At 34.7% G+C, this 21,230-nt stretch overlaps 1 protein-coding gene across 3 annotated transcripts in view; it reads right to left on the reverse strand.

Annotated features, from left to right (window-relative positions):
- Positions 1 to 7,363: 7,363 nt before the first annotated feature.
- The window catches only part of LOC138176726 (low-density lipoprotein receptor-related protein 1B-like), a 91,945-nt gene continuing 78,078 nt past the window's right edge, over positions 7,364 to 21,230 (reverse strand). For 2 of the 3 annotated variants that reach the window (XM_069107551.1, XM_069107548.1), the window contains 4 exons: positions 17,503 to 17,593; positions 15,946 to 16,090; positions 12,541 to 12,639; positions 7,364 to 10,170 (listed from right to left, as the gene is read on the reverse strand). In XM_069107551.1, coding sequence (XP_068963652.1) covers positions 10,030 to 10,170; positions 12,541 to 12,639; positions 15,946 to 16,090; positions 17,503 to 17,593 — 476 coding nt within the window. In that variant the 3' untranslated portion in view covers positions 7,364 to 10,029. The remainder of the gene's footprint in view (positions 10,171 to 12,540; positions 12,640 to 15,945; positions 16,091 to 17,502; positions 17,594 to 21,230) is intronic. The other variant, XM_069107549.1, reaches the window with a different exon arrangement.

Here is a 21,230-nt window from a genome sequence, read left to right on the forward strand (position 1 = left end):
ATTTAGAGCATGCCTTCATTAAATTTTTAAGTCAATTTGATGGAAAGAAATTAAATACACATATTTTACAAACAAAACCAAAATAAGTCACAAAGACTTATCCAACATATAAAAAACTGCTTTACAAGGGTCTCAGAGACCTTCCTGAAGATCTCACTTAAGAAAACCAACTAATTTAGAAGTTAGAGGAAAAATAACTGTGATGGAAATGAAATAATTATTTAAACAGACTAATGTGGGTGAATTCAGGCAAAAAGAAGTGAGAAAAGTTGGATTTCAGCATCTTATTAATCATTCTTTCCTTAAGCTGTGTGAGTTGTAGTTGCCTGATTGGGTTAACTCAATTAGAACTGTTCATAGACATAATAAATCTCTTCATCTTAAGGGAGTCATTAATTTTATTGCAAAATTAACCCAACACCATGGGAGCAGATCTAGTGCTTGACAGATTTTCTTAAACCAATCTACTTGATATTTTGATAGGACCCTTGTAAAATGTTCACAGTCCATTGAGTTTTAACCTTGTGCACACTAAAACTAATCGCCTGTCGTGATAATCTCGGTGTTATTACCCTGGTAATCTAGTTCAGGGTATATCACAATTTGCTGCATTATCTGAAACTCTCATATCATCTACTATCCTCTCTCTACTGTCCTCATTTTAATGAGGGAGGACGGCGTTCAGCCCCATCCTTGCTATGTTCTGATAACCTTACATATTTAATTGTAATTGAGAGTCAAGTGACTTGTGCAGGGAATGCATTTTAATTAGCCTTCATCTGAATAGTGAGGTCATTTGTCTAGATTTTCTTTCATCATATTAATTAATTGGGAGTCAGCGGTCAGATTTACATCTTGCATCGTCATTGGAAGACATTCATTTTGGATAGTTATATATATATGTATATATATATATATATATATATATATATATTTCCACTTGCTACTTGTCATTTACTTACATAGAACTCACCACTTGATTGATATTTTATTTTTAAACCCAAATGAGGGATCTACATGGTATGTAGGTGCAGTGTTGTAGGTTACGATAATGTTAAACTAAATATCCCAAATAAAACATAAACCTTGGAAAAATAGAACAAAAGGGTTCTATCTTTAAAATTGAAAAGCTGGCAGAAGAGTACAAATCATAATGATTACATCTTAATTATATTTGAATAGAAATGATGTAATGGAAGCCATTCAACAGAAAGACAAATTATTCAGAACTGGAGAACTCTATAGACACCAAATGAGTGAGAAAATGGAGGCAATTATCTGAATAGCCAATTAACTGGATCAACCAAAATACCCTTTATTTTAATCATTTATACACATCCAATGAAACTGTTTGGGCCTAGGGTTATCCAGGTAAACTGTTACAATTATCCACTTGGATTTTTGTCTGTAGAGGCAACTCTATTTTAATAACTAGGATAGCCTTAAAATTTATTTAAAAAACAATTAGTTTATGACCAGTGTTGGTTCCAGAAGTTTAATGTTGGAATGCATGGCTTTCTTATTGTTAAGAAGACGGTATATTATCCCTACAGAATAATGTGTTCTGGCAGTCACTGAGATGTTGCATTCCTAATTTTTACTTAACTCTTTATTCATTCATTTATTTATCTATTTATTTTAATAAGGGAGAGTACTATGGGAAAGTTATTGGGGAGAGATTGTGATATAAAATACATCAATAAAGCATTAGAAATTGGCATACTATATGACCTTTGTGCTTTTTCACCACACTTCGAGCTTTCATACTGTCACCTCCACTCTTCAATAAGTCAGCTAAGTAAACATAAATCTTAGCCTTTTGAAAGTGGTAGCAGAAGCAGGGTATATTTTTACCCAAGGAGAATTCAGACCATTCTGTTGAAGATAATTCTGATTAAGACTATCACCTGATAAGCAGTCATTTATATACTTAAATCTCACTTTATTTATAAAGCAATCATTTCTGATATCCATCAATAACCCTGCTTAGCTAAAAATAAAATGGATATGCCCTGCTAATTCAAAGAAAGCTAAGAGGTCATTAATAATGAGAAATTTATTATGGCTAAACATTTGCTATGTTTAGCCATAATACTATGGACAAGAGACAGAATTTAAATGTAAATAATAAAATTTTCTGTTTCTTAATATTTGTCTGATTCTCATTAAGTACACCCTTATTGCACTTAGGCCCTAGATATACAGGTCAGTGATTATTTTCAAGGTTACAATAGGAAATATGTAATTTCTTGTTCATGCAGTCAGTTTAAAGTACCTAAAATGGGACTGGCAATTTTAACCTAGGGAATGACAACCTTAAAGTTAATGATATCTCCATGGGAAGGATGCTTTAGAAGGCATTTTAAAAGATACTGCTAGACCAGGATCGTGTAAAAATCTCTTTCAGGAATATGTGGGAAACTACATAGAATCTAAAGTGGGCAGGAGGACCTGTAGCCTTGAGGCCACATGTGGCCCTCTAGGTTCTCAAGTGTGGTCCTTTGACAGAATCAAAACTTCACAGAACAAATTCCTTTAATAAAAGAATGTGTTCTATAAAATCCAACTCAGTTGAAAGGACACATCCAAAGACCTAGAGGGCCACAAATAGTCTCAAGGCCACAGGTTTCCCACCCCTGTTCAGTGAGGAAATGTAGACACCGTTTTTTTCTGGAGCAACCCAATATGCTGCTCTAGGAATGGTGATTGTAGCTTATTCAATTTCCTACTCCTTGTCACTGATTTGCAGCTAAACAGTTTCTTCCATATGCTGCAAAGGAGCATCCACAGAGAAAGATCTTTAGAGAAATGAGAATGTTATCTTGTCAGCCTCTTCAGGATAAGTAACAATGTAATGTGATAAAACACAATTGGGCTAGGAGTCAGAAAAGCTAAGTTCTAGCTCCATTTTTAACTAGATGTGCTTACATCTAGCTTCCACACATAATCCGGCATATCCAGACAAACAGGCAGCGGTGAGGGCTGACCCTGCCACGTGCTTCAGTGTTGCCCTGGGCAAACAGGCAGCTGCTAGCTCCAGGACCACCACTTGCTTCACTGTAGCACTAGGGAAACAGGCAGATGCCAATGTAGGAACATTTCACCAGCCTTAGTGCACTCCAGACACCAGCACTGGGGCCCTGACTCAGCACAAGGTAAGCTGCTAGAGCCTTTTGGCCTTCAGCAGGTCTCCCATGGACCTCAGAGCAACATCAGTGAAGCACAGGATAAATAGCTAGGGCCTGTGGTCCCTGGCACAAGAAGTCTAAGACAGTAACCATTCTATCCCAGAAGCAGAGCTAAAATTTAAAAGAAAGGAAAAAAATCTGAAGAAGATAAGCAAAAAAAAAAAAAAAAAACAACAGAGCAAACAAAACAAAAGAATCTGACCACAGAAAGTTATTATGGTGACAGGGAAGATCAAGACACACACTCAGCAGAGGGCAATAATGTCAAAACACTGATGGGCAAAAATCCAAGGAAAAATGGGAAATGTCCTTAATCCCAGAAAGAAGTCATTGAAGAGCTAAACGAGGGGCTTAAAAATCAAATAAAAGGGGTAGGAGAAAAATCTGGGAAAGGAAATGAGAGTGATGTGATAGACTTATGAAAAGTAAGTCAGCAGCTCAGAAAAGAAAACAGCTGCTTGAATAGTAGAATAGGTCAAATGGAAAAGGAAGCACAAAAGCTAATTAAACTATATCACACTTAAAAGTCTGGTACTTAAGAACTATTCAAGCCATAGCTTTTAAAATAAGGATTAATCTTTATTTTTCTATGTTAAAATAGAACTAGAACTGTGGGCATATTTGGATAGCCTGCCACCTGTTATAAATTGGACCATGAGAAGTTTTTCTTGCCACCCTGAGATAGTGTAGGGATAGTACTGGGACAATTCAATAAAGGAGACATCCTACCACTGAAGTGTTAAAACTGCAAATGCAGCTCTCAGCAGGGAGGATTTTGTAACAAAGGTCCCTTTATGTTACTAGCACAACAGGTCAGATGAGATAATGTATGTAAAATGTTTTGTAAAAAATTAAAGCTTATACTCCTTGTAGGTGTGTGTTTGTGTGTGTGTGTGTGTGTGTGTGTGTGTGTGTGTGTGTGTGTATGATGTGATGGTATGATTATGGAACATTTGGTAGCAAGTGACAGAGCTACATGATACAGGGGGAAGAGTTTTTACTCAGGAGTCAAAGGACCTGTGTTCAAATCTCACTTCTGATACTTACAACCTTTGTGACCCTGGATCAGTCACAGTGGATGTATTGAATAATTTTGCTGAATTGATTTTTTCCCCTCTCTAATTCTTGGTTAAAAGGGATAATTCACCAGGTAAAGGAGGAGGGGGAAATGAAGGTGACATCTAAAGAAAAGATATCATAAAAAATGGAAAATGGAAAAGAAGAAATGATTTAATAATATCATTCATCAGTCAATTTATTTTCAAAGACAAAAATTCAGCATGCTTTCTTAAACCAGATCTACTCACTGCCTCAGTTCAAACTCCTATCTCTGATTCTCAACTATATTTTTCAACTTATTCTTGTAGAAAATTATTTCCTTAAGAATTTTTTGATTACTGGGATGAATAAGATATGTGGTTTATAACTATCAACATTACATTCGAAGTGGCTAGAACAGTTAAGTTACCAGGTCTGCAAGCCACCAGTGCATAAATAAACTGGAAATCAAGAGCATCAGAAACCTTGTAATTTATGTATTAAAACTGCAGAAGAAACAGCAGCTGAAAAATTATGTGGTGGCAAACAAATGACTAAAGTAATAGCACTGCATCACTTACCTTAACAAATATCTGGTAGAAATGTCCTGAAGGAGCAGATCATCCATTAGAGGGAATGGCAAAAATTTTAGCAGAGTATTTATCAGCTGGGTAATCTTACTATTTGCTTGCAATTTTTCTTGGTATTTTTGATCTCCCTCGGTACAAAAAATAGGATTGTATGGAAGCTGCCCATTTCTCAAAGTGAATTACAGTTATAAAGGAATGATATCCATTAAAAAGGAGTGACTGAACCAGAGAAGACAGCTTCATGCTTTGCCTTCTAAAATAGATGTGTATATAACTATACAAAGAGATTGACAAGTAGATTGGGTGTTAAGAATGCATCTTAAGATGTTTAGATAATATCACCACTTGAATAACTTCCCTGAAACAAACAGTACCAAGTAAAAATGGCATACCTCTTAAATATTCTTCTAAACCTGTTCCTATTAATGCATAAAAAGAAGGCAAGGGGAAAAAGAGGGAGGAGGTGACTAAACATGTTGGTCTTAGAGAATTCTTGAGCCTCTTCATATCCTAACACATTAAATGCCAAATGATCATCTTTCAATAAGCACCCTATAGTATAATTCATCACTAACAGTATAGTATTAGGAAGGTGGAGAAGCACTTGGTGTAGCACATAGGGAGACAATCAGAGTCAAGAAGGACTGGGTTCATATCCTGTTTCTGATACATTCCACCTGTATGACTTTGTCCAAGTTACCCAACCTTTCAGTATCTCGCGCATATAAATCATATACGAGTTGAACATATTTGTATATGGAGTTCTTCATCCTGATGGACTCATGCAACCTCACTATACAAACACACAACATTTTTTAAAATTGAGCTAATCTTTAAATGAACTGAAGTCTAAAAGATGGACAACTCTTTGCAAAAGCTATTATCTCTGGGGAAATCTACAGTATGAGACACTCATGCATTTATACTTTCTTCAATTGGACTAAATAGACAAAGGTACATATGTATCCCTACTCTTTGGCTTTGTAAATATCAAATAAGGAAAACAATGCAATTCATTTAGATTATTGAGTGGGTGAAAAGGAGAAGGAAAGAGACACGTAATTAATTTTCTTTTGTTTCTGGCATCACATAAGACGTTTTAAGTATATATTTATACATATATGTGTTTAAGTATATACACACATGCAATATGCATATACCTACATACATGTATGTATACATATACACACACGTGTGTATATGATTTGAGAACTGAATGACATTCTGAAATTCATTCTTCAGAGGGATAAGCTTTTCCTCTCAGCTCTGAGAATGATTTATTCCATTGTTAACGCTGAGCCAAAAGGCAGACTGAAGTCATGCAGAGGAGTCTTTAAAGATATCCATACAGTTTTGGAAAGAGTAGACTGAGAATGAGGAATAGGTACAAGAGTGAGAAGCAATGGCCTTGGGGGAAATCCCTATGCAGGATATCATAAGCCAAACTGGAAAGAACCAGTTGGGCAACAGGCAAAAGGAAAAACAAAGGACAAGCAAGCTGCAGCAGGGAATGGAGTGATCAAAGTGGGCTGTTAGGCACCTATAACCAGAGGTGTTCTGAAATCAAATGGTACCAACTAATGGGAGGAGATGGCCAAATTTTCAGGGTGAGCATTTACATCTTGGACATCAGTAAATGCTACAAAGTAGGACTTGCTTTACTATTTTGTCTAGGCTTAAGAAATTGATGAGAAAAATGGTAATAATGCAGATTAAATTTTAAAATGTGTCCTATAAAGTTGTTATTGTCATTGTTGTTTGAGAGCTAGTGGCTAAAACACAAACCAATATAGCTCTGCCTACAGCCATCCTAATACACAGATTTGTACTAAAAGTTGCTAGTTGTAATTGCCTCTTAAGTGACTGAGGGAAGTTCCAAGGAATCCACTCTTGCCCCAGTCTCCCCTCCTGTAATAATATGTATCGTAATATACTCTACTTGATTCTTTTGTCTGAGTATTTTCTATATTCTGATTTTTCCCAAAACAAAGAATCCAGATGCTATCTGGCAATGCACAAAATTTAAATTAGGACAGAGAGCTAAACCTCTATCTGAATGTCAGGGATTTTTTATTTTTTTTACCTAGGGGCTCTGAGCTATTGTGATGGTGTTAATAAATTAGTAATACTTTAGTCTGTTACAGACTCAATAAAATAGCAGAGAAATGAACCACCTGAGGGCTATTCTATTTCCCTTAGGCCAAAATTTGAGTTAATTGTAGTAATGGGATGTGATTGATTAACTCTTCAGAGTATCAGGATGGGGAACACAGAGTGAAGAGCAATGAAAAGAACATATTTTATCTCAATACCCATGGAAGAGTTAGGCAAGGCTGGAGAAGGACTTAAGTTCTCCACTTTTTAAGAAGACAATGTTAACGTCCAGTGACATTTGTCAATATTATAATTTAGGGATTTGGAAATAGGACATATTCCAGTTGGGGAAATATATGTGTAGTGGTAATGTGTAATTTGAAAATTTAGTCAACACCAAAACTTTTGAGGACTAAGCCGAACTCCACAAAAATCAAAACCTTAACAGAAAAAAGAGTTTCAAATTTAATGGTCTGACATAATTTTTTTTCAAAATGTCAACAAATGCAGAGATTTGTAAGAAAACATGACAATTTTTAATTGGAGATATGTCAAAAGAGCTTTTCCATGAGTAGAGCCTACCTTAAATTTATTTTGTGTATTCTGCATCAGTACAAACATTTTATTTCATTTTGTATAGGAACTCCATCTCTGCATGTTGGCATCTCATCGTGTTATATTCTTATAGTTATCTGAGAAAAGTTAAGTGACTTGCTCATGGTCAGACAACTAATATGTAACAGAAGTAGGACTTCACTCATCTCCAAAATTAGCCTTCTACTCTCTATGGTGTGTATATCTATCTTTCTGTCTTTTTTTTTCTCAGTCTCAATCTCTGTTGCTCTCAGTCTCTGTCCATCTCTCTATCTCACCATCATCTAAAAATGCATTTAAATGAACCTTTATAATCTTTATCTTCTCCACCTCCAACACATGCTTTAAACAAAGGTAGAAGAGAGGAAGGGTTGGGCTTATATGGACACAGACTGCAGTTTCCTGTATGTGTTTCTCTCTCTCTCTCTCTTTCTCTGTCTGTCTCTGTCTCTGTCTGTCTGTCTGTCTGTCTGTCTGTCTGTCTGTCTGTCTGTCTCTCTCTCTCTCTCTCTCTCTCTCTCTCTCTCTCTCTCTCTCTCTCTCTCTCTCCCTCTCTCCCTCTCTCCCTCTCCTTTCTAGCGCAGCAGAGAGAATCCTGGCAACCTCATGTATAATTAAGTAATACTTCCCCAGACTACACTAAGTACTTTAAAGCCATGACAAATATGTTATCCTCATGTCCAGGGCTCTTCTTTCCAGAAAGTTTTGTAATTGTCTATAAGGCAATTAATTTCTTAACTTTAAAAATTACCCAACACAAGGACTTAAATATGTAGAATTTCATTTAAATAAGTCAGTCAACAATTTTTTATAAAGTATTGAACACTTCATTGTAGAAACATAGGCAAAATGACTATTATAACCAAAATGAAAAATACTGTTCAATTTAAAAAATGTACTTAAACAAGAACCTGAAAAAGTTTATGATATGCATAACATTGTTCAAGCAAAATTGCACTAGTATTACATAAATCAATAGTTTAGAAAGGCCTCAATATGGCAAAGTTTAGAAATAGGTAGTATGCATGCACATAGTACAACAAAAAAATCTCTTTATAAAACAGCAGTTTTTTGAATGCTTGTACAAAGGGAATAAAGAGCAACCACAAACATATTTCATCTGTTATGTTAATACATTATGACAGCTAAAAGTCGGTCATGTCTATCAGAGGAACAAAAAGCCCTCCATACCATGTGAATAAATCTTTTGTGCCTTTTAAAGATATTTGTATAAAAATGCTCTCTTTTTATATGTAACTTAAATAAGTCATACTTCTTTCAGTTGAAATTTTGGGGAAAAATAAGTGAGTGGGCTCTATATACTTGTATAGAATGGCAAAGAAATGGATACCAGAGTAATTAGTCCAACTTTGACACTTTCCACCTTTGATTATGGATTATTAATGGTTATCCCAGAACTATATTGCTAAGGTCCCTTAGCAATAAATATTTTTAATGGGGCATAAAATAATGTGGTCCTAATGTACCTTGAACATATCCAATCAACATTGCTTGCTAAAAAAGCTGCTTTGTCTCATATGCATGGCCTTGCAAAAACAATTCACTTGCTTTCACAAAATTGGAATTCTGTTGTCAATATATGTGCTTATGTTTTTTCTTTTGTTGTTTCCAGTGTGGTAAGGGGTTAATCATCCACAAAATGCAGGTGACTGTGTGAACTCATCCATAATACATGAATAGGTAATGCCCTCTTGTGCTCTAGAGAGGCCACTGTACTAAAGGCCTAATGGAGATCAGGTCTTGTTCCATAGCAAATAAAGTCTTTCAGCTTTCAAGATAGTGTTTCTACATTCTACCAGTATTGGTTAAATACAAATGTTGATTATATGGCATATGTGTTTAGAATAGCACATATAATTAAAGAAAGCATAGTTGTTTGTATTCATGCAGATCATTAGAATTTATCTTATATATTTTTTATTTTAAAGCCTCATTTATCTCTTCATAATCTAAGGCAAATTTCAAAAGCAGGCCATCTTGGAATTTTTAAGATTATATACTTTTATTCAGGCTCTGAAGTAAAATCCTAATGGGCGCAAAGAAGAGAGTACACCATTCAATCATTCTTTCACCATTTTAAACAGAAAAAATGACGCACCGTACTACAGCTTTCAGACTATATCATGGAAAAGTGCAGATATCATCTTTGTTGACTAAGTAGAACCAAAAAAGTTCATACAAAATAGATTGCTCATATTCACACTACAAAGGAATATGTTTTTAATTTTTAACAAATTCAAAGGTGTGTCATATCAGCAGCATTGTTGTAAATTGTACTGTAGTGCAGTTTCTTTTTTTTTTTGTAAAAATACCATACAAATGGTCAATCAATAGTCATCAGCAGAAAACAAATCAACGACAGAAAACTCATAAAACAATTAAACCCAAAAGGGAGAAATAAAAGAGGTAATGCTGATGCCAAAACAATTATAATACTGTTGGAACATACAAAAGTAATCCTTATATTTTATACATTTATACAGAATATAAAAGGTATCAGAAGATTATGCCACTGTCTCCCTTATCCCAATTTCTATTTTCTTTGGAAGAAGTTCTTTCCTTTCATCAACACTTCCTAAGGAATTTCGACAGTTTTGCCCATCCATATATAACTTTGCATACACTGGGTTGGAGTAATTCGTTGGCTGAGGGGAGAGAAAGAGATAAATTATTGTTTGGTTAATTTCAATTCATTTAAATAACAATAAAAATAAGCATCCAATATGTATAAAATGCCATATTGGGTATATAAAGACAAAAATGGCATTTTTCTTGTCCTCAACGTGTTTACATTTTATGATATGAAGATGAGATGGACAGAGGTAAATATAAAGCAAATACACAATCATTTCCAGTGTTGGTTGGCAGGGCGTAGAGATCAGCAAAGATAGTATTAATATTCTGTTTTCAAGGAATCTAGGACTTCTGAGAGGAGTGAGAGGTAGGTTTGTTCGTTCTGAGTATGTTTCCTTTGGGAAACATAGGAAACAGCCTGTGCAAAGGTATGGAAGTGGGAGATGAAATCATATTTTAATATCACATTAATAAGTCACATTTTAATGAAAGTTCCTGTGAAATCTGTATGGAGGCTAGATGTGGAGTAGGGAAACAAGTTGAATCTTTCAAGTCCTAGAATAGTGATTTGCCAAAAGGTATCAGTACTTGGAGGTTTTACAAAGACATCCTGTTTCATTAAAAAAAAACAACATTATTCAAGCTCAAAATTCAGTCAGTTTTCTCAGTGTTTTGTTAATATGATGCCAAGTGGTCATTTGGAAACACCCCAATGATTTCTTGAATCTTGGTCTTTTCCTTCAAATTGTACCTCATAGATATAGCCTCAAAAACTACTTGCTGAAAATGAGGTTAAGGGAAAAGAATGCTTTTTCCATTCTGGTGTTCTTGTTCTCATGATGACTAATTTTGGGACTAAAACGATAGATTATGTAACTGATATAGACAAAGGCACTAAACCAGTCTCTAAGGATTGCCTGGTTGGCTACAGTACCTGCCATCATTAAATTCAGTAAACAACTGTGAAGACAGAAAAATCACTTAGTCACTTATTATTTTGCATTTTCCTATCATTAAATTAAAAAAAATCCAAACATTTGTATTTATGAAGAACTAACTTTGTAACCAAAGCTGTTGTAGCTCTGTGCAGACTCACTGTTCTACTTATATTCTCAGATTCATAAAAATAATTTACTGGGCTGTTTCCAAAGGATTATGAAGCATACATTCAGACTGAGTCACAGGAACATTTTCAGCTCTGAAATTGTCATAGATACAGTATAACTTCACTAACATCTATAGAATTAATTTTTCAGCATTTAGGGTGGCACAGTGGATAGAGAGTGCTTGACCTAGAGTTGGAAAAACCTGAGTTCAAATATAGCCTCAGGGGGTGGCTAGGTGACACAGTGAATAGAGCATTGGCCCTGGAATCAGGAGGTCTTGAGTTCAAATCATGCCTCAGACACTTAACACAAAAACTAGCCCTGTGACCTTGGGCAAGTCACTTAACCCCAGCTGCCCTCCAAAAAGCGAAAAATTAAAATAAAAAAAAGACAAATATAGCCTCAGGTGCTTGATAGCTTTGGAACTCTGGGCAAGTCACTCAACTTTTTTTTGACACAGTTTCCCCATCTATAAAAGGGGAATAATAATGGGACCTATCTCCCAGTGTTGTGAGGATCAAATGAGATAATAATTATAGAGCACTTAGCACAGTGCCTGGTACATAGTAAGTGCTTTTTAAATGTTAGCTTTTATTATTATTATTTTCAACAATCATTTATTAAACACCTTCTAGAGACCAGATACTTTGCTAGGCTATGGAAACAGAAACTTCAAATTGAACACAGATACAACAATCTTTCATGTTGAAGTAATACATTTTGGTAGTGTATATACAATTATTTTACTTAAGAGAAAAGAAGCAATAATAACAATGCTTTATATTTTATAATTACACTTAGTCCATGGAATCTTAATTACAATAAGGCCACTGCAACCACTTGATGCAAATGAGGCAAGAAATAAATAGTGACATAATAAAATATGGAAATGAATAACAGATGATTCTCTTCTAAAGCATACAGTATGCTTCTATGGAGTTTGGTTATTTGAACTTTATCTTAATAATATATAAATGACAACTGAAGATTAAACATTTTAATTTTTCATCTTAAATTCCTGCCCAGAAATTCTAAATTTCTAAGAAGTGAAATATCATTTTGCTTCAATATGACATATTTTTAAATGCCCATTATAACATTTTCTCATTGCTGCAGAAGTCTCATTTTTCTTAAATAAGCTGTGGAAAATCTTAAAATCTCAGGTAAAATGAAAAACAAATAGTCCTAAGCAATTAAAATCCCTATATTTTGTAATAATTTTTCAATTAAAATCCAAATAAAGAGCTATGCCTCTACAAAGTCAAATGCCCAGTCTTGGCTTATGAGGAGCCCTGTGATGGAATGGACATGGAAAGATGAATTTTCTTCTCTCACCCCTGCTGTTAGTGGTCCTTTCAAATCAGAGTTTAGGTAGATCGGTGGCGCTGTGTGGGGAAGCTTGAAAGCACTGGGTCCTCCCCCTATATATCTGGCCTGTACATAAATAAAGAATTTTAGTTTCTGATCTATAAAACATTGCATCTCCCCTCCCATCATATTTATATGCTCATTTTTTCTGTTAAGAAATAACATTTTTGTCCTTAAACCATTATTTAACATGAAATACCGCACATGTTGCCTTTATCAAGAGAAGCTCTATACTATCATTCAAATATTAATATTCATACAGTGCTTCAGATGTAGACATGACTGCTCTCTCCAACCTACCTTTGGAGATACTGAGCTCCAAGAGACATTCTTTCCATTCCATTTTTTTCCCCCCAGGAAATAATGTCCCTGCTTACAGATCTGTGAATAATGTGCCTGCATTTCCCAATTAAAGCCTCGTCACTTTGGGAAGTCCTGCTAGTAGAACCATTCTAGATAATCAACCATTGTATTAACCCTGACTGCTTCTACTCAAACCAGAATTAATCATCACCCCTGTGAAGAGCACTCATATTATTTTTCAAAAAAAAGAAGTGATAGAACAAATTGATTAGAACTAGTCCAAAGAGCCAGAATAGCCCTTGAACTTGATACTGTGGGGTAGAATTAATTAAGCTCAAATCAAGCTCAAAGGTTTGGTTAGTCAGCTTGACACCCATACCTTTCAGCCTATTAGTGACATGAAAGAAAGAAATGGGAACATGCAGTGGGTGTGAAGACAGGGAAGAGTAGCTTGTGTCAAAATGGTGTGTGTGTGTGTGTGTGTGTGTGCGCGCGCACATATGTGTGTGTGTGTGTGTGTGTGTGTGTGTAAGAGACTAAATTCTCCCTCTTTGTATCTACAATGTTCTATGAACTCAACACTTGTCTATTTTATGGACCTTATTAACCACCCTAATTATGTTTAATAAAAGGCAAGCACATGGTCAGCTATCTGGTCCATTTCATTGACCAAGTGGCAAATACACAGGGAAATGAAGTTTCTTCAGTGTGTAACCTTCTTTGCACAGAAAACATATTAAAAAATCTGTAGGGAAGATTATTGACCTCGGAGCTAGGAGACCTGGCTTGCTATAGCCACAGGCTAAAGGTCATTGCCTCTTTGGTCCTTGGTTATCTCAAGGGGTTTGGACTGAATGATTGCTGTAATTTCTTCTGTTGTTTCTGACAGCTGTAGTCTGGGTAACAATTCAGGGTTCAAATAGTCTCTTTCTACGTCATATGCTGATAATTTGGGGAGCTTCAATCTTGTTTTATGAACCTCCATTATAAACATGTCCAAAGGGCAATCAAAGGCAGCTTTTTGTTACTGCAGTAAGTGGGAAAATGATGGAAGAGAGATGTTCTACACATGCTTCCCACAAACTTTGAGACTTCAGGCCTACAGAGCTATTTTCATTGAAGTGCCTAATAACTGGCTCAGTTTCATCAATGAAGGATTAAAATTACAGGGAAAATTAAAACATTTTCTCTCACTGAAACAGTCTAAACTAGATTTTTCAAACAATAATATATTGTGATTATAAGTACTGTATTATTTTAATCCCTAAGTACACTAGAAAGAGTTCAGAAAAAGTATGGTATCTCAGATGTCTCTCCACTTCTCAGATAAACTATCTAATGAAAACATTCAGGTTACCTGGCTTCTGTCAATTCTAAGTATCAAGAATATTAAAAATTAAGGTTAGGGGTAGCCAGGTAGCACAGTGAGTAAGAGCACCGGCTCCAGTGTTGGGATAACCTGGGGATCGAATCCGGGCTCGGACACTTAGCACCCACCCAGAAACACCTGGCCGTGTAATCTTGAGCAAGTTACTTAATCCCAATTGCTTTAAAAAAAAAGAATGTAAAAATTAAGGTTAATTGTGTTTGTACCTCAAACACATTTAAAATATAGGCATTAGTTACCGAATTAGTAATTACTGACACTGATTTTCAATAATATGTTTTTCCTTCTAATAACAAGGCATTCTACACTAAGATACTGTCTTAGAGAGAGAAAAATGCCCCATTCCAAGGCAAGTTCAATTCAATTTGTGGACACAGAACCAATTGCCACTTTGTTGATTCATTTAATTAGGAATGTTAATTTTGTCACCTGGATAAGGGATGATTGGCCATATGGAATCTGAGGACCACATCATGCAAGGGTTATGCAATGTGTCCTTTAACAGTATGCCACACAAAGGTTCTTTGGCTTAGAACAGTGCCTGGAACATAGTATTTGCTCAAGTAAGAGTTGCTCAATGAATATCTGATCCAAGACCAAGCTTTTATTAGCTATGGAAAAAATGAAATCAGTTCATGGCAATTAAAAAAGTGAAAATTGAACATCTTTACTGAAAATGTTGAGAAAATTCAGATGGAAGTAATGGTTTATTTGGTGTTTTTTGCCTCAGTTTTCTGGTTTACAACTTGACTTGTCTACTTCTCTTTCTTAATGAAGAAATAACCATAAAGCAAGGTAAACCAGCAGTGATCTAATGAACAGATTGAATAAATTTCAGAAGATAAAATATAGAATTTATTGGTCTATAAGTTAATGACATTTTCCAAGTTATGATAAGGAAAGGATGTTTAATAGAGAAAGTTATCTGCTAATAAGCATTGTTATTTTAGAGGCAGTGTGGCATTGTCAATAGGGAACTTCCTTAAAAGCAAGTAAGAAATGGATTCAAGAGGCTACTCTGACATAGTAATATGATCCTGGACAAGTCACTTAACCTCTCAGTGGTCTCTAAGACTTGAAGTTACAGAAAAGGTGCTGATATATGGGTAGAGAGCATCTCCTACCAGGGAATTTCCTATATTAGTGAAGTCACAGTGCGAGTCTCTCTCCCCTATACAGACAACTGAGAACACATAATCATTAGCACTTTAATTCTAAATACCATAAGGAAAAAATACTTTTTTTTGCCAGAGAAGCACTTTTCATAGGTTATTTTGTTGTCCACATTGAACTTATCCCTGATATTTTCCCCAATAGAATGAGGTTTGACTTGTTGGAATCTATACAATGTGTTTTTGCTTCAATGCACATTTAAGTATATTATACTTAGAAAATGGGTACTGTTTTTCATGAATACTTTGTATACTTAAAATTGAGTGAATTTATAGTATATACATTTTCCCCAAATGTTTATTCTTTCTAAAGTAGTTTATAATTTTAGTTAATTAATTCCTGCAAATTTCTCTTTGGAAGAAAATATAACACTCAAGAATCCTTAACATTGCTTAGTATCTTAAATTGAAAAGGAAGTGTGTTTAATTTCAGAAACATAGAAAGAGTTATGGCCCTAAGAATATGAGCTATTTTTCTTTTTTTTTACCCTCTAAAGAAAATGATGTTACCTTTGTTGGATCTACAATGAAATCTGGATCTAAAAGACTTCCATCATTATGGTCATGGTCCACCTCATACATGTTATATGATGGATTGCCAATCTCCACATTAATTCCTCCATTGATAATAGGCTGTCTTCTAATTGTTTTTGTCCTATAATAAGAAGAACAACAAAAGTGGATATACCTTGAAAATATCACAAGCAGGACATACAAAAGCACTGCAAGCATTTAATGAGTTCATTTCTACATCTAATCATGTAGTCTTCGAAAAAAATTTGGAAGAACATAAAAATACACCTAATAAATGATAAATTATTGTTTATATACGGAAAATAATAGTAGAATTTCAATAAAACATTAAGGATATTCTTGGTTTTCCAAGTTAGTCACTGAAAAGACATCCATATTTAGAATTATCTTTCTCCAAAAGGGCTACAAAAATAGACTATTTCGTTATTACTACCAAAGTGTAGTAAAGGTAAATTTTAAAAAGAATGATATTATTTTCCAAATCATATGAACAAATTCTCCTTTTTTTTCTTCTACAACAGCCTTAAAGGCACTATTCTGATTAAGATTTCTTTTTGCTTCAGGCCACCTTTGTTGTGGTAGGCCATCACAACTCTAAATTAGTCATTCTCAAACTTATTTTGGTGTATATAGTTGTTTGCTCATATAACAGTGCATGTATACATGTATGTATATATGCCTACACATATGAATGCATGTGTAACATATACACACATATGTAATATCTTAACAGCTGTAAGCTTTTTTAAGCTAAAAATTACACTAAGACTTTAGGGACATTCTGGGAAATACTCGGGCACTCAACATCTGACTAGAAGGCCAAATGCAACTGAATTTACCCTGAGGTAAAGCCTATGTGAGGTTCTTAGAAAAACACACTCAGACAACTACCTAATTTACTATAAAACATGAACACGTGGACAGTTTAGCCCTATTATTTGAAGACCACTAAATGTATTTACCTTACTGCTGCCAGGTGCCATGCTAGCAGTTTTAGGTCAATGAGTAATTGTAAATTAACTGGACTACAATCAATCATTCAAATGAATCAATGCAGCCCACAAGTATCAATATTTATGATTATGTGGTTCACTACTGAAAAATATGCTATCCTTGATACTGCAAGACTCTGGGTAGGTCATTCATGGACCATCCTTTGGTGATCAAAGACCAAAAGGAAGATTCTAAAGAGTATATTAATTGACATTTTATCTGGCTAATCTTGCCAGACCATCTCTGTTCCAGCAAGGGGACTACGAATAGGAACTGGCCAAATTGTTGTCATTTCCAGTTAAGTTGGGGTTGGTGTTAAAACCAAGAATGAAAATCATGTTGCAGTGTGACTAAGAATACATAAAATAATAGGGATGGAAAGAGTTTGCTTATATGAACTAAATCATCTCATTCTGATTATCAAAGGGAAAATAGAAAGAGCTATTTGGTGTACATATATGAATATATACACATATACATATGTTCATACATGTTTTTAATTCACCTTTAATTTTGTAGTCATAGAACAATACAGCTTACCTTCTTTTTCTCTTGCAAAGCACTAAACCAATTACTAAAGTAGTAATTAGTGTCACCAAGAGGACAAGAGGAACAATGATTGCAATACTTCCTGCAAAAGATTAAAAACAAAACATATCTATGTAAAAATAAATTCAAAGGTTTTGCAGACAGAGATCTAAAATATAATCTGAGGCTGATACAAACAAAATTACATTGAAGGATTTCAAAAATAAACCTGACCCTGATTTCACTAATGTATGAAGGGAAAAACACAAACAGCCCCCCAGATGTCCAGGACATATCTATGTTATTATGACATAAATCAAACCCCTTCCCTTCTTGAACAGTTTTCTAAACTGTTCTTTGTTTCACATGCTCGAATTCTGAAGGTATGCAGCAGACTTCTGAAGGTTAGAAATAATACCCCTTAGAAACTACTTCCACCTGAATAATTCCTTCCATCTTTACTCAGCCAACAATCCAATTTATTTCCTCACACTAGTGCCTAGTATGACACATTGTTCTTTCAACAAAAGCTGTTGAATGTCTCTGCCTCTGCATATTGCTACAAATATACATATTATTTCATGCTTGCTATCACAAAAAGGCTGGGAGCCTCAAATGTATTAAACAAATGGGGGTCAGAGCTAATGATTTTCCCTATTTATAGTTTTCCTGAGTCTCTGCCCTCAGCTCTTGTGATACTTGTGGAGTTTCAATTCATTAACCAAGTGCACACTGAAGAAAGTAATGCTGAAGGTTATATTTTCAAAAGTATTCAGGGACTGATTCTCAAAATATCACAAAGAAGCAAAGAATTCAAAGGAATGGAAGAGGTCATGAATGGTTCTTTTACCACCACCACCCCTTCCTCCCAAGGAAAAAAAAAGGAAGGAAGGAGAGAGGAAGGGAGGGGGAGGGGAGGCAAAGAACACTGTCCCTTAAGTCCAAGAATGCTAAGTCTAGGGTCATAGGCCCTGGATTCAATTCCTTTTTTTTCCCCAAATTTACTATGTGACCTTGGGCTTAACATTTCTGGGCCTCAGTTTACTGATTTGTGAAAAGGAAACAGTTGGGCTAGTAAACAGATTCCTTCTATCTCTAGATCTATAATCAAACAACCAGTAATTACAAATCCATCTGCCTACACTATCATCTGCATAAAAATCTTCATTCAAGTATTGTGTGCAAACTTCAAGGGGTCTTTTTAGAGATAGCATAAAAAGTTTTAAAAAACATAAGATCCTACTGTTTGCTAATTTTTAGATGGTATTTAACTCGGTAGAACATAATGTACTTCCAAAGCAGCTTCTCAGACAAGGATTTATTTATGTGCATGTCAAAATTACAACACTCTAAGACAGCTATAACTGCAGAGATTGCCCTTTTTTTCACCGAGAGGTTGATTATTGATATCAACTAAAGTATTGAGTAGGGAGATTTACCTATCTATCTATCTATCTATCTATCTATCTATCTATCTATGTCTGTCTGTCTATTGTGGCTACCATAACTGACATTTTATTAGTTGTTGAATATAGGATATTATAGAATTTCCTCAGTAAAATCCATAGAAAATCTAAAGATATTATTCTAACCATCTACACTGGAAAATAAAAAATGTCTAAATGTATGACATACAACTAAATGGGCAGTGTGTTGAATGGGTAGTCTGGATAGACTTGCAGGCAGAAGACTTGAGTATAGATTCTAGCTTTGCTATTTATTACTTAACACTAAAGTCTCAATCTCTATGTGATTCAGTTTTTTCAACTATAAAATGAGGGAGGTGGAACTGGGTAATCTTTGTGATCTCCTCCAGCTCTAAATCTATGATGCCATGAGACTAGTATGTGTATCTTGGACAAGAGCAAAAGAGGGAAGAAGAGCTAGAGCTAGAAATGAGGAAGATCAGATTTGACTCCATTGTTTTTGAGAAATTGTCCAGGACTGTCAGTTATTGCCTTAGTTATAAGGCAGTCTGTGTACAAGGGGAATAATCTATGAACCCTTCTCCCAAAGCAGCAGCAGTAGAAATAATAACAACATCACAATATCCATGTGATATAATTTCCCTTCAAAATAATCCTTTGTATTACAAAAAATATCATGTTTTCTTTGCCCCATTCCTTAAATGATAAAATTTACGTACTTGTTTTTAACAAATTACAGAAAGGAAAATAGCTCACCAAATTGTATAATATGCTAATGGATTGTTTTTGAGAAAGCTAAGTTTTTAGGAAATTGCAATGTATTAATAATTAATGATGGAATAGAATTTGGCAGGTAGCATAGTAATTGACATTTGTTCACAGATTTTAAATACCAACGAACAGCTTGGTTACTTCATAAACCATGACATCAGTTGATTGATTATGAAACTTATAAATATCCTTACTTTATGACTTTTTTCACTAAAAATGTGATGAGGAATGTCTAACAATACCAGTTATAATTAATATATTTTTTCCTTTAGACACTAATATAAAGTATTTAGGAAACTGCTTAGGATTCAGCTGCATTGTGTAATATGTGTCATTCTTATTTGCTTGAGAAGCTGTTAATTATTTAAGCTAGAAAACAAAGAGCTCCTCTCTCACCCTTATAATTTTAATTCCATATTTTAAAACACAAAGACCCAAAAATGTTTGTAACCCCAAACTGCAAAACCTAACAGTGACCTAACTAGTCAAGGTAATTTCTACAATGTTTACTGTAACCAAGTACTGAGAATACAAAAGGAGGCACGACGGTGTCTGTCTTCAAGGACTTCACAAGCTGATGTTGTTTACACAATATATAAATGAATATATATAAGCAAGGTATATTTACATGTATATATGTGGTGGGAAAGGGGTAGTGTTTAGGACGAAAAATGATAAATAAAATTTTCATTAATTTATTTTAATAAACAATATTTACTGTAGTAAAGAAAAATAATATCCCTTATTGTAGTCTTTTTCTATGATCATTTATAATAGGAAAAGAAACATAAGCATTTATAAATATTGTAGAAATCAAAGGGCAGGCATTTACTGGAACAAGTAGTTTTATTTGAAACTACTTCAAATTATAAATATTACATTCTAAACTATAGTGACAATGAAAGATTGTTAATAGTCAACCTATTTTTCTTACTTGCCCATCATAGGCTAGACAGTCATAAACTGGCAGAATCGAATGACTGTCAGTTTGGAGGCAATATCCTGTCTCAAGAGGGGAAGAAAAAAACCTTTTCTTTTTCAAGGTGCAAGGGTGTATTATTGCAAGCTGTGGCACTGAAAGGGGAGAACTAGGCTGACTAACGGTACAATGTAAGCTCCCTGAAGTGAGATCGGCTTTCAGTTTTGTCCTTGTATCTGTAGTAGCTAACACAACGGCTTATACATAAAAAAGTACTTAATAAGTATTTGTTGAACCAAACTAAAGTCAATTCAATTGACATTCATCAATCAATATAATCTATATCTTCCTTCAGATGATCATAAAAGTAGCCTCCTCCCAGCTCAAACTTCATAAAGGATTACTTTTAATACAAAGGAATGTAGAATTCAAGACTGGAAAGGATCATAGAAAGCACATACATCTAACTCCTTGATTTACAGATAAGTCACCGAGGATTAGAAGCAACTGCTAAGAATCACATGGGTAGTAAAGAGGAGAAGCAGGATTTGCATTTAGGACCTTTGAAAAATCCAAATTCTTTTGTTACTACACCACAGTTGTACCCCAAAAGTTTGCAATAA

Source organism: Petaurus breviceps, unplaced genomic scaffold (genome assembly GCF_028583685.1).
Source record: "Petaurus breviceps papuanus isolate PSGF00001 unplaced genomic scaffold, PetGlider_PUasm1.0 90145, whole genome shotgun sequence".
Classification (NCBI taxonomy): Eukaryota; Metazoa; Chordata; class Mammalia; order Diprotodontia; family Petauridae; genus Petaurus; species Petaurus breviceps.